The 15,729-nt window shown below is 39.4% G+C and overlaps 1 protein-coding gene across 4 annotated transcripts in view; it reads right to left on the reverse strand.

The window, feature by feature from the left end:
- Nucleotides 1-3,956: 3,956 nt before the first annotated feature.
- DPYD (dihydropyrimidine dehydrogenase) overlaps nucleotides 3,957-15,729 on the reverse strand; it is a 354,038-nt gene continuing 342,265 nt past the window's right edge. For all 4 annotated transcript variants that reach the window (XM_040566231.1, XM_040566230.1, XM_040566229.1 and 1 more), the window contains 2 exons: nucleotides 7,974-8,114; nucleotides 3,957-5,421 (listed from right to left, as the gene is read on the reverse strand). In XM_040566231.1, the coding sequence (XP_040422165.1) occupies nucleotides 5,254-5,421; nucleotides 7,974-8,114 (309 nt within the window). In that variant the 3' untranslated portion in view covers nucleotides 3,957-5,253. The remainder of the gene's footprint in view (nucleotides 5,422-7,973; nucleotides 8,115-15,729) is intronic.

Raw genomic sequence — 15,729 nt, forward strand, 5'->3', positions numbered from 1 at the left:
TCTGTCATGCACCTCCACGATCAAAGTGGATGCCTTTTATCTGCAGGCCGTCTCATTCTCATGGTAATGGCCGTGCGGGTCCCCACAAATGTCATTTCTCAACAACAGCGTATGAAGACTTCAGTGATGAGGCCTAAGCCCATCTCCAGTAAGCTGAAGCAAAAGCTACGACTCGAAGCACTCTCTAGACTGCACAGGTGAGAAGCGTCCCTTGGGGCGATGCCTGGCTCTAGCCATTGGCAGTGTGCAGGCAGCTGCCAGTGCGAGCTGCCCACGGGGGGCATTCGGTGCTGACTGCATCGTTTTTGGCTGAAATGCAACAGAAGAGCTCTTGTGGCAGCTGGCAGTCATACCAAGGTGCAACTTCAACTATACCGTGAGTTAATGGTGCTGGAGAGGAGAAATGCTTGGTGTAAAAAAATGGACAAAGCAGACAAATGGTTTGAAGCTGTTTTATTCAACAAAATCATTTATGGAGTCTCTCCTCTTTCCACTGAGTGTTGCATAATACCTCAAAAATGGTTGAGCAACAGCTTTAAACTATTTGCTGCCTGTGTCTGAGGGAGCCTGGCTGCCCAGTACATGGCAAGGCCCATGCCAGGCAGACAGACAGGTCCTGCCTAACCTCACCACTTCCACGCCAGAAGGCAATGCTGGATTGTTACTGCACGGCATTTCCTTGCGGTAAGTTTAGTTCACTTAAGCTAGAAAAGTGTGTTTGTGTTTAATCATGAAGACTTGAGGTTGTTTAGGGCCTTACCTCTGCAGAGGGGATACGTGTCTACTTGCTGAGGGGAACTGCAGCTCGCTGCTTTGTATCAGCGAGAAGTTCCCCTCCCAAATAACAAAACATCACAAGGGGCGGATTCAGACTGCCAGCAAAGGTGAGGGGATGAAAGTGGGTGGTCAGTCCCTGCACAAGGCCAGCATGGAAATCTGCATGAGATCCAGCAGCTGAACCTGAGGAAGAGCTGTTAAAAGCTGTTCTCTGAACAGTTGTCTGTGGAGCATACAGTTCCTCAGAAAGAAAGAAAATGGCAACAGCAAAGACAAAGCGACCCAGATGGTCCATAAGCAGACTAATTATTTGAACGACCCAGAAGCAACTCTGAAGTTACCAATCCAGCTGCCTAGAGAGTCTGCCAGGTTGCCAGATGTTGCCAATGAAAACTTATCTTCCACAGTTCATCAAAGAAGTGGAGCAGCCTGGTGAAGGGAAACTGTTGCCAATAAAATAAATATTTTATCTAAAAAAATATTTTCTACTAGGAAACGTGTTGAAAATTATAAAACTTTAACAACATGCCCAACCCCATGTTACAGTAGATGAATAATGAAACACACATCCAGAATATGCTGGCTGGATCTTCTTATTGATAGGAGATATCTATGCTCAAGATTGTATTTCTAAGCCTACAGTCTCAGTTTGTGTTAAACAAAGTGGTAATATGAGGCACGGGGCTCATGACATTCATTTGGGGTTTGGATAGTTTGCCTTGAATCTAGCAATGGCTTTTGCCACCTTGAGATAAAAGGCTACAAGGCAACAAACCTGGAGGATCCAGAGGTGACAGCAATACCTGCTGGAAGACAGGGAGACTGCAGAAATGACAGCGAGCCACTCTGTGGCCCCTGGCTGCCCAGTCACCTCTCAAACTGGCCACGCTGCGGAAAGCCCCACGTCCTCAAAGAGACAATAAAGAAGGGGCAGTGGTTCCAGACAAGTAACTTGTATTTTGTTTCTGCCAAATCTTATGGACTAAGCAAATGGGTGTCTGCAAACAAGTCTTCCTCTTACAATTGGTGAGGCATCAAAACAACAAACACTATGCAAATACATTGGCAACAACACCGGAAATACAGGCTACCATCGGGTTCACGCACAAAGGCTAGTTTTAATTTTCCTAAGAGACCAAATTAATGTTTTATTTAAAATCATGAAATATATATATTTTAAAAATCCTGTGTCATTTTTCAAATGCAGCTATTATCATTGCCAGTCGAGTTCCTTGCAGATATTATGTATGTTCAGCCTAGAGGCCAAAAACCAAACTGCCTGTATAGTCTGTTAGCAAGGCAAAACATCTCTTTTTCCAATGAACGTGTATGAGCGCACTGGGATTCTCACAAGCAGATTTGGCAGCTTTTTCAAGTATTTCTTGGACTGCAGAGCATGCATTGAACACGGGGAGCTTTTTCTGTTCAGGAATATGATGTGAATAAGAATGTGCTAGTGCGGCAGAGCAGGAGAAGCTATGGCAGTTCTATCATAATTTAATTTGTCAAATACAGTTTACAATATTTTATAATAGTGATCAATAGATCAACATGTCTAAACACTGTGCGGGTTAGGGTTGCAAGATCCAACCCAGCATGTCTTTAATAATACATAATTCCTTAAATATGAAGCTAAATCATTGAAATATATGAGCTTAATTTGGAACCTTTTACACTTTTAAAATTCATATCCCCTTTTTTAATAACTGGCTACAGCATTTGCAAAATAGACCAGATTTTTCTGGTTTGTTTCCTTGGCTCTTGAACGTGCTTAATTGGTTCACCAAGATGGATGCATAAACCTATGGAACCCAGGTCTTTCGTGTTTACTCCTGTTTACACTTTGCCTTACTCTGATGACTTAAGACCTGCAGGAGCCCTAAATGTGGCCATTTCTCTGAGTTCCAGCAACACACAGATTTATTGCTGACTGTCAGTTAGAAATTATTCGCATTCATTTGGGAATGCATTTCCTGAAACTGTTAATGGGCTTGATGGAAGAGGAGTGGGGGAGAGGGTGGGTGGCAAGAGAGAAACCTGAACAATATAACTTGTTATTTCTTCTTTGGTTAAAAACAAATTATAGTCTTGATCATAAACTTGATTCATAGAATGTCCCTAATCTTCTATAGATTACTTTATAGCTACTTAGGAACACTGGATATCCTGAGAATACTGAATATCATAGGAAAACCTCTGATTTTGCTGCTACATTGATGATATAAATGTACGTGTGCTTAGCCACTTAAATCAGGTCTCTCGGCTTTGTCCTGTAGCTAAAAGAAGCCACACTACCAGATGTGAAGTGTTCAGTATAGTGAGGTAACCAGGTCTGACAATACAGCAGTGAGGGACCTTGAGAAGCTGGAAGGTTCAGCCACAGGTGACACACCGTCTCTCACCTTTGCGGTTTGTGTTAGGATACAAACTAAGAAGTAGATAGTAACAGCCTGGGATAAAATAGCTGCTTTTCCTTGCATCTGTTAACTGAGATCGTAAAGTGCTACCTGCAGAAAATCTGAATTTGATTTTTTTCTGCTGTACTCAAGGGCATGCTGCTTGTCAACCAGCTTCTCAGAGGGAAAAGACAGAGACCCTCCAAACTTTGCCCCTCACACTCACAAAGCAGTTTCTTCTTACTGTGAGTCTCCTATAACTCACACAAGATAAGAAACTACCAGAAGACCAAGAGATTTAAACAAGATTCAGGCAAATATTTTCTAAGCAGTACAACTATCTCTTACTACTTGAGTGTGAAAAATGTACAACTATGAGGAGAAAGATTACAGTATGAAGAGAAAGCTATTAGCTTTGGGCTTGGGCCTGCCAGTGGATCTCATCAGGTGAGTCCAAAATGTCAGCAAAACCAGGCTGGTGGAGTGAGGATACTAAATGAGCTGACACTTCAAAATGTTAGAGGGGGAAACTGTGTACATATGTGTGCGTGCGTGGGGAAAGGATGTAAAGGGAAGACAAGTCAAAGGAAGACAAAGAGATGCCATCCAGGGGCAAAGAGGATGTTATATTCTGCACTGTAGGCAATTAATAGAATAATGTACACATGAATTAACTCATTAATGATTCCTGGAGTGCAGAGTAGAGAACATGAAACACCACCTGACAAGTCTCTTAAGAAAAATCTGTTAGTAAATTAAGAAAAAAGAAATACAACAAGTTGCTTTCAACATTTATTTATAATTTGGTGCACAATTCATAAACCAGCAAATGAAAGTTAGGGCATATTTTTAATCAAAGCTTTTGCTAATCGCAATATAGGGTATAAGAAATTGAATGAATAGATCATTTATTATTATTATGAAACCAAAGGCTTTATATTCTTAAGTGGAGTAAAGCAGACAGCAATACGTCCAAATTAGAAAGTTCCTACTGTGAATGAAAAATGGATTAATACTGAGATATTGTTCAGTAAGACAGACAAATCTGTATTTCTTTTTGGTTGTGAAATTACTAGAACCATACATAACTGCTAAGTATGAAGAATTGGCACTGGGGGAAATCATCTTGCCAGTTTGCCCTATACGTGTGTGTTTGGCAAACACAGCCTGCAGGGTGTGTATTCCATTTGCACGTAATCAGATCTCTGACCTGTAACGTGTACATTCTGGAACATTAATTGGCACAATTAGAAAGTTGTTTAGAGGATGAGCTTGGAGAAAAAACATTGTCCCTTCTCAGAATCCCGAAATGAAACCTGGGCTTTGCAATAAGGCAGTTTAACCATTTTTAAATGGATGTTATGAGTGTTCACTGGGGGAAAAAAAGTAATGATCAGGCTAGCCAGGCAACATACAAATCTGAAGAGTCCAGCATGTGTCAGTACACAGCAAATTTATTCTATTAAGTGACTAGTGTGAGAAAGAATTAGAAAGGATTATGAAAATACACTACCATATGCTGTAGTAGTTGAAAGTGATTAATCCAGTTCTTAAATCCTGTTTTAAATTCCCTTTCATTTCTTCCCATAGAAAAATAGAAGCAACATTGCTTTATTTGAATGCTGTGTAGTTAATTACATCTTCTAAGAAACTCTTTTAAAACTAAATGTAATGTTTAATTACAAAATGCCTCCTTGAAAACAGTTAGCTTGTACATTGATTTGTAGTTCATTAAAAATGGTTTCTTAATTATATTTACAGCCAGAAATTACATAGAGATTAAACAGTCTACAGAGGACTTTTGAAATTACAGCACGAATTGTAAGGAAAAAGTTACATTTCAAATCGTGGACAACTGACAGCTACAACCGACTAATTGCTGCCTTTCTGTAATTTCAGAACTTAATTGTCGTAAAAATAATAATTGGAAAACAGTGTTCATTGTAACGGCTCCCAGTATTGCATTTTTTTGGTAAGAGTAGATTTCAAGGATTAATTAGAAAGCGAATCAGCCGCATCAAACAAGTGTACAGCTCGCATCAGCTGTCGGTCGGATCACCTCAGTGCGCGGGGCCCAGGGCTAGGGGCAGCCCAGGGCTAGGGGCAGCCCGCGCCTGGGTTCGTACGGTGTCGTCCTGGAAACCATGCGGATGCAGTCGATAACAGGGCAGACGCTGAGACACAGGGTGCAGCCTGTACAGCTGTCAGTAACCGCGGGCAGGTGGGTTTGGGGATCAAACTGGATAGCCTGCGAACAGGAATAAACATTATTGATGTCACTCACGGAAAAGGTCAGAACTGCTCCCATTTTAGTGCCTGCATTTCCTGTGCTGCAGCGGCTGGAGACATCTTGGTGTGGTTCTGCACTGCAGCTATAGCAACTGGTGAAGTGGCAGGGAACAAAACCACCCCTCCCTCCCCCGGCCCTTCAAAATCAGAAATTCCACCTTGGCAAAAGCTCACGGCCACGAGGAGCAGCTACAAAAGGCTGACTTCGGCCTGTGATGTTTAGACTCCCAGAGGGATGTTCCTCCGCCACATGAAGACAATATTTCATCATATTGCTGGGTCTGCTGGTCTGGGGGACACTGGGACATGCCTGCATGGCCTCAGCACAGCGCTGGCTGCACACACCACTGGGCAACTCTTTTGATTTTTATTTTCAGCACGGCATAAACAATCTAATTTAATAAAAAGGTAGAGAAAAACACAGCATGCTGTGCCTCCTGTGCAAATCTTTTTTTTCCTTTGCAAATCTTTGAAAGGGATATCTGAGTTCCAGGCAGGTAGAGCTTGCTTTATTTCTCACATTTCCATGCAGTGAATCCTCATTACCAATTAGTGTGATAAGTGTATTTGAATGTGAAATAACAATTGAAGTCTCAATGAAATAAGCTGCTGGTATAATGGGAAATGGCAATTAAAAGCAAAACCAAAAGCTTCACACAACCACAAAAGGTTCAACATCTAAGAAGCAAGCCTGGAAAAGTACAAAATAGTAATAAAAAAAAATGAATATGTACTTTTAAAAGAGTTCTGGGGAGGAAGGGTCAGGCCTGAAAGCTGAACTCTTGCGGTGCCTTAGCAAACCTCCCCAGCCACTGCCAGCAGCTGGGGCAGCCAGAGGGGAGGTGGGAGCGCATGAGGTGGCTCTGCAGGTTGGGTCCAGAGGCACATCTGCAGCGTTTGGGGTTTCACCACCAGGAGGGTGCTGAAACGCTGCTGTAGCAGCTGGCAAGAGCATGGAGCAGGTACTAACTGCCCTGAATCTATAAGTTTTAGCTTAGCTCGAACACAAAGAAAACTTTGGCTTGTGAGTATTTAGGACTCCTTCCTCTCTCCCCAACAACAATGCACATCTTGAAAGAGAGTTCAAAGAGACAGAGGAATTCAGGGCTACAGTGCTACCTTCGAGTTAAGGAAAGCTTTTCTGTTGGAGTCCTACAAGGTGGTAGGTCTGCATAACAGCATGGATTTTTTGAAACAAAGATAAGCACAAAGCAGATGATATTTTGAAGTGTGGGGGGCTTTTGATTTCTTTGCAATTAAGTTCTTTGCAGTTCTTTGCAATTATTTTCTTTGCAGTTTCCTTAATTAATTAAGGAAAAACACTTTTTTTGTGCTAAAGAACCTCCTGGGGTTTTAAGCTTTGGTTCTTTTGGTGCTGATTTTTTTTTTTTCCAGTTACAGAAAAGTAGGTTTCACTAAATACAAACACAGTCCTTTGCTCTCCAGGGCTGTATCTTTCCTATTGCTGGGAAATCTAATGGAAGGAGAATCAGTGAAGATCACAGTGTCAAGAAGAAATTTAGATGAAAACTACAATAATCATCTAATCTTGTAAAAATGCAGCACTATTTTTTTCATATCGATGGAAAAAAAGTCTACCTTTGATCTGATGGTTGTTTTAATTGTGGGAGCTGATTTTAAATAGGAAGACTTCTTTCTTTGGCAGTATGTAGTTAAGTAAGACTTCAGACTTAATATTGATTAGACTGAATTAAGGATAAACAAAAGGTCTTGGTGTTCTGATGAAACTTGTTGCTCAGTTAAAGTATTTGTCTCTGACAAACTGTTCTTGTACTGGGATGAATGGAAAAAATTGTGTATACATTATTGTTTAATGCATACTAGGTTCCATGGAGATTATTCTAGATTATTCTAAAAGAACATGGGTCTTCCTGTGATGCCCTTCTTCCCACAGACCAGTTCATCAACTCCAGTGGACACGGAAACCGGTGGTATATAAAAATATAAACCAGTGGTATATAAAAATGCCAATGCCATACTGCATAAATCAGATACATACTTTGATGTGAACAGGAGTCCCAACTCAAAATTGCTTAGGCTGATGGAACAAAGACTAAGTTTCTTTAACAGTTTTTGACACAAGAACGTCTCTTGCCTCCCTGTATCTTCTTGATGGGAAGGGATGCATTCTTCCCTTTCTCCCTCACGTATTTGAAAATCATCAAAATTCATAGGCATCTGACATGGGTCTCCTTCATTTTCTTCCTCGTAAGAAGCAGCCCATTCCCACTCACAGTTAGGGACATACCGGGAGAGTGACCTAGAGCGGCACCCTTCTGCACAGCCGTCCAGAGGAAGCCGTGCTGGGTGCTGTGCAAACGGCTCAGACAGGGCTTGCACAGCGTAGCCTGGGAGCATGCTGGGGCTCAAATCCAGTATTTTAGACATCTGTTTTTACCACCTGCTCATTAACAGAAGGTGGATTCTTTCTTCCCAGCAGCAGAAAGATAACTCATTGTGCCTTCCTGCTAATTACAGCTGTGCTCTTACCTGGTAGCCAGAATCATTACAGGTCATGTAACATTTGCCACAGTTGATACACATTTCCTCGTCAATCAGAGCCACAACTTGCTCTGTGTTGCAGAGCTCACCATATGCTCCAATATACTGCAGTGCTTTTCCAATTATATCCTAGGGAAAAAAAAAATTATTGACTCATTTACAGGATACCTAAGCTGTTTCTATAGCTGCAGAGAAACACTCTCCAGTACTTTAACATGGGAAATTTGGACAGGTATTGTGAAGATGTTTACGATTTTTCTTATAAATTTCCAAGCCATCAACCTTCATACATACTCTAAAATACAAAGAATGCTCCACATAGGTACATTTTGAATGTAAGCAACTCTAAAGGTATTTGTCTGTATACAAATATGTTATACAAAAAGGTTACATGTGTAACACCTTTGAATGTACTATTTTAATTTGTCCATTATTGTGTGATGCTTAAAGGAATAAAATGGAGCACAAACCAGGAGTGACATGCTACAGACAATCTGATCATCCTTAGTCATTTCTCATTAGTACAGATTTAAGAACTCACAGTGAGAAAAGAAAGCAACATGATCAAATAAACTGAGAACAATAATTGCTTTTCACAGTAAGAAAGATGCACAAATGACATGAAGATCATCAGATTATTGCAAATATTGCACAGAAATAAGATGTGGGTCTAATCCTGCAAGTTTTGGTTCAGTTCTTTTAACTTCACAGGGAAGAGTTTGTGGCATCAACCTCACACATCTGTGCTGCAAAAAACATTTGCATGGCAGACAGAATATAGCTACATACCACAAGAGGAAGACGCCTTCTAAAATAAGTTGTTGAAGAACTACCTGATGCAAATCATTTGCATTTCACATAAAGCGAAACTGCACAGTTCAGTGGTAGTTCAACTATACTAAATCAATGGCAGAGATGGGCCAAGTCCCAGGTCCTTCAGACTATGACTATTCTTCAGTTAAATCAGTTTAACTAATGCAATTGTAACACAGGTGGTGAACATCGCTGCATTTTAAAGGATTCACTCTGTGGTATGGTATTGCTGGCCTGGATATTTTGTGAGTTTTCTGAGGAGGCTTTAATAGCAGTTCTCATGCTGCAAAACAAGCTAGATTTTAGGTGCGGCATTCTACATTGTTAAAATAAAGTCAAGCTCAGTAAATGCATGTTATTTGATGCAACAATACATTCTACTTGTGCTTTAGAAAGGGGTATAACTGTTAGGTATTTCAAAAATCTTATTGTATTTTAGGAGCACAGAACTGGCTTCAAAGCCATGCTATTGTAATAAACCAAGAAGTCATTATGATTTTCATTACAGAATTTGATCCAAGTCAATTGAAAAATACTCAAGATCAAGCCAAATATGAGACACAGACAAGTCTGCCTAGAATTATAAGCTTCAAAGTGTTTACCTTTGGTCTTTCATTGCCAAGAAACATGATAAGAATTTATTTTCATATTCTGTTTCTCAATATTTTTGAAGAAGCAATATTTACCTTACTCCTATCAGTCAAAAAAAAAGTGTACTGAAGTGGATATCAAGTATTTTAAATGTCTACTAATATACTACGTTTAACCTGTATAATTTATAGTCATATACAATCTTTTATATCGTTTTCAATTCTCATATAGAAAATTGAAGAAGATCTGGATACCAATACCTTAAGTTTTCATTGCATATGTTGTTTTGGGCAGCCTTATTTTCAAACACACTAAAAAATCACTAATTCTTCCTATGCCACAAAGAGGAATAAGGGAGCAGTGGTAGGATCTATGAAGTTGCTGTTAATGACTGCTAATGTAGGAAATTGAGCCATATCCTAAACCCAGGAAGAAGGATAGGGAAAGTATACTCTTTTCTTCTTCCACAAATATTCAAATGTTTTCTCTGTGCCAAACCCTAACTTGCTTACATGTGAAATACCTTGGTTGCATTCATCCAGAATAGAGAACATTAAAGCTCTTCCAGCATAAAACATCTATGGCACATTGCTAAAGGCAGCATGACGAGTGTGGACAGATGACTGCAAGTGAGCAAGTTATGACAGCTTAATGAGTTAGCACTCATCAACAAAGCTGTGCAAGCTGATTATGTGCATGGTCCAAATTCACTGCAAATTTGAAGTAAAATCTGTTTGCTTAAACCACTGTAAAAGGTCAATTAACTACTATGAAAGTGTTTAAGCTAATACTTTTTGCTTTGCTATTGCAAAGGGCTAGGCTTGAACACACAATCCTTTAGCATGCCTCCACTGATGAACTACAGTAACTCAATTAAATGTAATCTCTTAGGACCTGCTCACGCTCTTGTATTTTCATTTTCTTTTTCTTACTCAGAACAGTTCATGGATTTACTGGGAATTGTTCTGCAGTTTTCAGGGTGCTGCAGTGCTGCAGTTCTCAAGTTTCTGCAGTCTTCTGTATCTGTTGAAAAACTGTATTTGTTGAAAGCAGCTCCAGCTTGTTTCAGGTCTCATGTAGGCTTGTCTGTATCATACCTGTTAAGGTTTCTTTGTGATCTACTGCCGCCAGCAATACTAAGTATCCTGTAAGCCTCTCTCTTGTGTATAACAGCTCCCATACATTGCACTGTGTGCCACAAATGCAGTTGTTGTCTGCAAGTATGGTACCGTGCTTCTCTCTTTTAGAATTTAAAGAAATGATATAAAACCTGTGCAACAAACAGTGATGTAGCTTTCCACTGCTTGTTCGTGTTTTGAAAGGATCTACATGGGGAGATTCCTGATAGTGAAAAGCTTTTTAATCTAACAGAGGCAGACTTTTGTACAGCATAGGTAATTAACAATTTTCTCAGGGAGGTGCTGGATTCACATTTGTATTCTTTAAATACAGTTTGGATGTGATGTTACAAGAAAACAAAGCTCTAGCAGGTTGCAGAGAAGGGCTGCTCATATAATCAGGGGATGTAAGGCCTTTCTTACAAGAGAAGACAAAAAGAGCCTAACAAGATGTTTAGCCTAGGCAGATGAAGGCAGAACAGGAATATGATGTCTCTTTATATATACATCAGGGAGGGAAAAGAGCTATTTAAGATAAACGACAATGTTGGCACAGGAACATATGATTATAAGCCAGACATGAATAAATTTAAAGCTGAAAATTAGAAAAGACTTTTTTAAAAAGGAAAGGAGTGAGGTGGTTAATGGCCTTCCAGAGAAGCAGCTGGGGGACAGGAGGGAGACGGTCCAAGATTTAGGATACCATTAGATAAGCTTAGGAAGTGGTTACTTAGAAAAACGTGATCAAAACAGATTTTTCCATCTATAAACTTACAAAGGGAATAACAAAAACAATGCATGTGACATGGTGATTTCTGAATTTGTAAAAAGTCTCACTCCTTGCAGCTCACAAAACACACTTTTGGGCGACCTAGAATCCCAAACAGGGAGGTTGATGACATTTTGGAGGCATGAAAATAATTTCAAAAGACTGTGTCAATGATTTATAGCTCATTTACACTGTTGGATGTTTTGTCTTTTAATCATTTATTACTCTCAAGCAAAATCTGTATCTTCAGCCATTTGCAAAGTTTTAAGTCTTCATTGACTAAAAAAGTACTGGTACTTAAAAGATATTCTGCAGGTGCACTCTTTTAAAACATCTCATTATATCTCTGAGTTTCTTGTTCCCATCAAATCATAAATGTTTAGAACAAACTAAACAGTGCAGCAAGACAATCAACTTTCACAGTTTAAAGTGCAGTTTCACTCCAAAAAGCAACTGGCTAAAATGGCACTATGGGATTCCACACTTAGTATACCTCAATGGCCTCCAGATCAAATTTGCACTGTTTACAGTATAATTTTTTTTTTCCCTAACTGCCAAACCTGCAAACAGAAGCCAGGTTTTGAAAGTCAAGTTGTGTGCTTTCTGGCTTATACATTACCAGCAGCAATAAAAAGAAAAAATCTAGAAGTTAAATTTTGCCCTAAGTTACTCCTTTGCAATCACAGGGACCTAGAGCACTTGTTTTGATTACTGCTGTGCTGTCCCACTCTTCTCAACAAAACTACACTGAATGAGCTGGGAGAGGAATTTAGTCCTGTAAATGGAACTGGCAGGGAATTCAGTTGCTATGGAGAGAATCAGAGCAGAATCCATTAGTTTTATGTTACTAATGAGTACAGAAAAAATTCATTTTGTCACTAAGCTAAGCAGATGTGGTTTTGAGTATACACAAGGAACAGATCTGTTCAGTAGGATATTATTTTTACAATGCTACTTTTATTACTATAGCTATATTTTTAATGTTCATATATCAAGCATTTAATGGCGATTAGTGTGTCATTAGCCATCATATTAGTAAACCTATATTTGTAAATACGATTCACAGTTCAGGCATGGCTCCTTGTAGACCTGCTGTCTCCATATTCATGCAGACCACACTAAAAGACTATGTTCTCCAGAGATGCCAACCACCACAATCCTATTCTATTCTCTCTTAAGAAAGCCGTAAGACAGTGCAGGTACTGTCTCATATAGCAAGTTCAAAGGGTACACACATGCTTGTCCTCTTATTGCACATTTTGATCCACTACAAAACACCGTGTTCAGGAGAAAGGTTCACTCAAAGCTGACAGCAACAGCAGGTAAGGAAAACAGGGTAATCTTTAGGTTGCCAGAAGTAGAGACCTGCTTGCTGTGATAGCAGTCTGTCCCAAGGACAGGCCTTGACCTCAGTCCTCATGGCTCTGAGGGAGCATTCGCAAGGATACAAACGCTGAAGTTGATTCAACTCCAAGTAATAAAAAACACCCCTCCAAACAAAGCATCTGACATTTATACAGCAAGGTTATGAACTTGATCCCAAGTACTACATCTGTTCATCATCTTTGGTGTTTGGGTAATTCTCAGGATTCAGCAGTTGTTGAGGAATAAAAGGGGGTTCCTTGGAAGAGTTCCTTGGATATGATGAGAGCACAGAAAGGGGGCGAAATGTTGCAAAGAAATTAAATGTCTGTCTGTATCAGTGCGTATCTCTATTGGGGAGATACCCGCCTTCCACCTGGTCTTTTTTGGTAATAAAGGTGAGGTGCTGTCAAAGACTGAGATATAAGAAGGAAAAATGTTAGAAAAAATCAGATACATTAAAGAAGAATAAGTCAGCAGGATCAGAGAGTACATGGCCAAGGTTAATTTAAAGTAAAGAGCCTAACAAAAATATGTAATCTCATTAAAACTAATTTTTATATCTAAAGATTACAAATGCTTTGGCAATAGTTAAAAATGTTATTAAATGTGTCTTGGGATTTAGCGACCTGGGACCTCTAAGCTTTGTTTCTAAGTAAAAAAGTTGCAGTACTAGCTATTAGGGGACTTACACAATAACTCAAATGAACTTTTACTACGTAATTCAATATGGCTTCTGTAAAGAAAAATTTTGCTTCATGAATCTATTACAATTCTGGATAGAGACTGTGAGGCAGTAAATACTAGATAATTAACTGGTAAATTTTATGTTTCAGTAGGCCTCTGACACAGGCTTTAAAACAGAGTTTTAAACAGAGAAATTAGGTAGCCATGAAGTGGGTTTGGAAACAGCTAAACAAATTAAAAGTAGAGAGCTGAAATATAACAGTCAACATACAGAAAAGGCAAAATATTAACACAGGAATATATCACAATTTTCCAGTTTAGATATGGTTCTGTTTAATACGCTAGCATGTGTTTCAGGAAATGATTTGAACTGTAATACTACAGAGTTGATACTGATAATAGCTCAAACTAAATTCATGAAAACCTAAGGAACTTCACAGGTATTTTATATGATTAGATGAACAGGTACTATAATGGTGAAAAAAAGCTGTTTGATAAAGAACTATTCAGTCTATCAAAATAAGCAACTCTTGCTATTCTTGCAAAGAGATATATTCTAGATAAAACAAAGCTACAAGAGAAAATAAAGTAGGTGACACCATGGGCAGCTCACACAAACTTCTGCTTAACGTGCTGTCATGATAAAAGACAAGCAAACCAGCAAGATGTTAATATAGACAACAGCACCATAATTACTGTAACTCTGTTGTGATATTAATCAACCCTGATCTGGAATACACCATTATTCTAGTTTTATATGCAGTAACAGAGTGTCCCTCCTCTCTTACGGGCTGCTAGTGCAATAGCAGTCATTATAAAACCACTTGAGGCAGTCCTTTGACAGTCAGAGAGGGGAAGAAAAAAGAAGGGTTGACCCTAGGATTTCTCCCCACACCTGAAGACTAATTGAAATTTGCTTAAACTGTCAGATGTGATGAGAATATTCTCTGAGGTACAGTGACAGAGAAGGGATCGCTATGGGCTACCTAGCATGAGAGGCTACTGCTGTGATTCATGTTGGAGCAAATACTTGGAGAAGCAGACTCGGAGTCATAAATTATGGGGCACACACGCATAGTTCCACCTGAAATATGCAACAGCATCAAGTTTATGAGGAAGATTATGACAACCTGGTCTTTTGCAGGCAGGCGAGCCCAAGCTACTTTTGTTGAACCACCTAGATACAGGCTGGGAAGACATGGTACACTGTTATGGCACAATAGTGCTGTGCCTAGACCAATATACCCTTACAATATACTTTATAGGTTATAATATACTTTTACAATATACTTTTACAGGTTAAGCACAGCACTGGACTAAATGTGGCTAGAGGGCTCCCAAGATGGCTGTCTTCCAGCTGGATGCTGATAGCATCCACATAAAAAAACTTGTGTATATGTATGTGCAAAAGACCACATACACATACCAGTAACACACATGGGTGAAAAATTTCAAACATAAGGAATTTAAGCTTGAGGAACTCTATGGCTATTTGTCCAACAGGTGGGACAATATTCCATGCCCTACCTAATCTGACAAACAAAGCTATGTCAGAATGTGTAAACTACTGAACAGGGCAACCACAGCAAGACCTGTGGAATAAAAAAGGAATAAATAAAATAAGCAGATAAATGCTGACCAAATATTATGCCATAGGCCCTCAAAGACAATGAATGAAATTATTAAGAAACAAACCACAGAAATGATATAAGGAAAGAAAATTAAAGTAATAAGGAGGTAACCTGAGGAACGCAAATAAATATGTGGGAGCAGTGCAGAAGTGTAACCGAAAATAAAAGATCCAGAGGATATATCTGCATATAGCAGGAGTTCTGATAGTGCAGAAAAGTAAGAAAAGAAGAAACAACACTGCTGAGTATCAAAGTATGCATTTTCAATTAATATTGAAAAATAGAGAAAATAAAGAGAAAAGCCATGGGAAAAGCCATCCAAAAATTAAATTAGATTTTGGATAACCACAGAGGGTTTTTACATCTATAAAAAAGGCGTTTTGGCAGCATGCAGAATTTAAACAAATGTTGGAATTTACATATCACCAACACAACAGCAGATCAGACAGATGAGGGAGTTCTGAGCAGGCATCAGGAAATTTGCAGCAACCCTCCAAAAATACAGCCAGCCAAATCAAGGGTCATAGCTGTTCCAAGGACAGCTATCTCTCAGGTGCTATCAGCTTTTGAGCACACCTCTCCACTGTTCCTGAGAACTGGAGTTGGGCTGGTCCTAGCTATTAGTGTTGACCATTCCCACTCCCCTGATATCCCAGTCTGAACTAACAGAATGTATTCTCCTCTCTGTCCAGGGGGTCAGCCAAGACAGAACTGCCTGGAGACTGGGATTTGTAATTCTAAATGTGAATACTTCTCGGACAGCTACAGATAAA

The sequence above is a fragment of the Cygnus olor genome, chromosome 8 (genome assembly GCF_009769625.2).
Source record: "Cygnus olor isolate bCygOlo1 chromosome 8, bCygOlo1.pri.v2, whole genome shotgun sequence".
NCBI lineage: Eukaryota > Metazoa > Chordata > Aves > Anseriformes > Anatidae > Cygnus > Cygnus olor.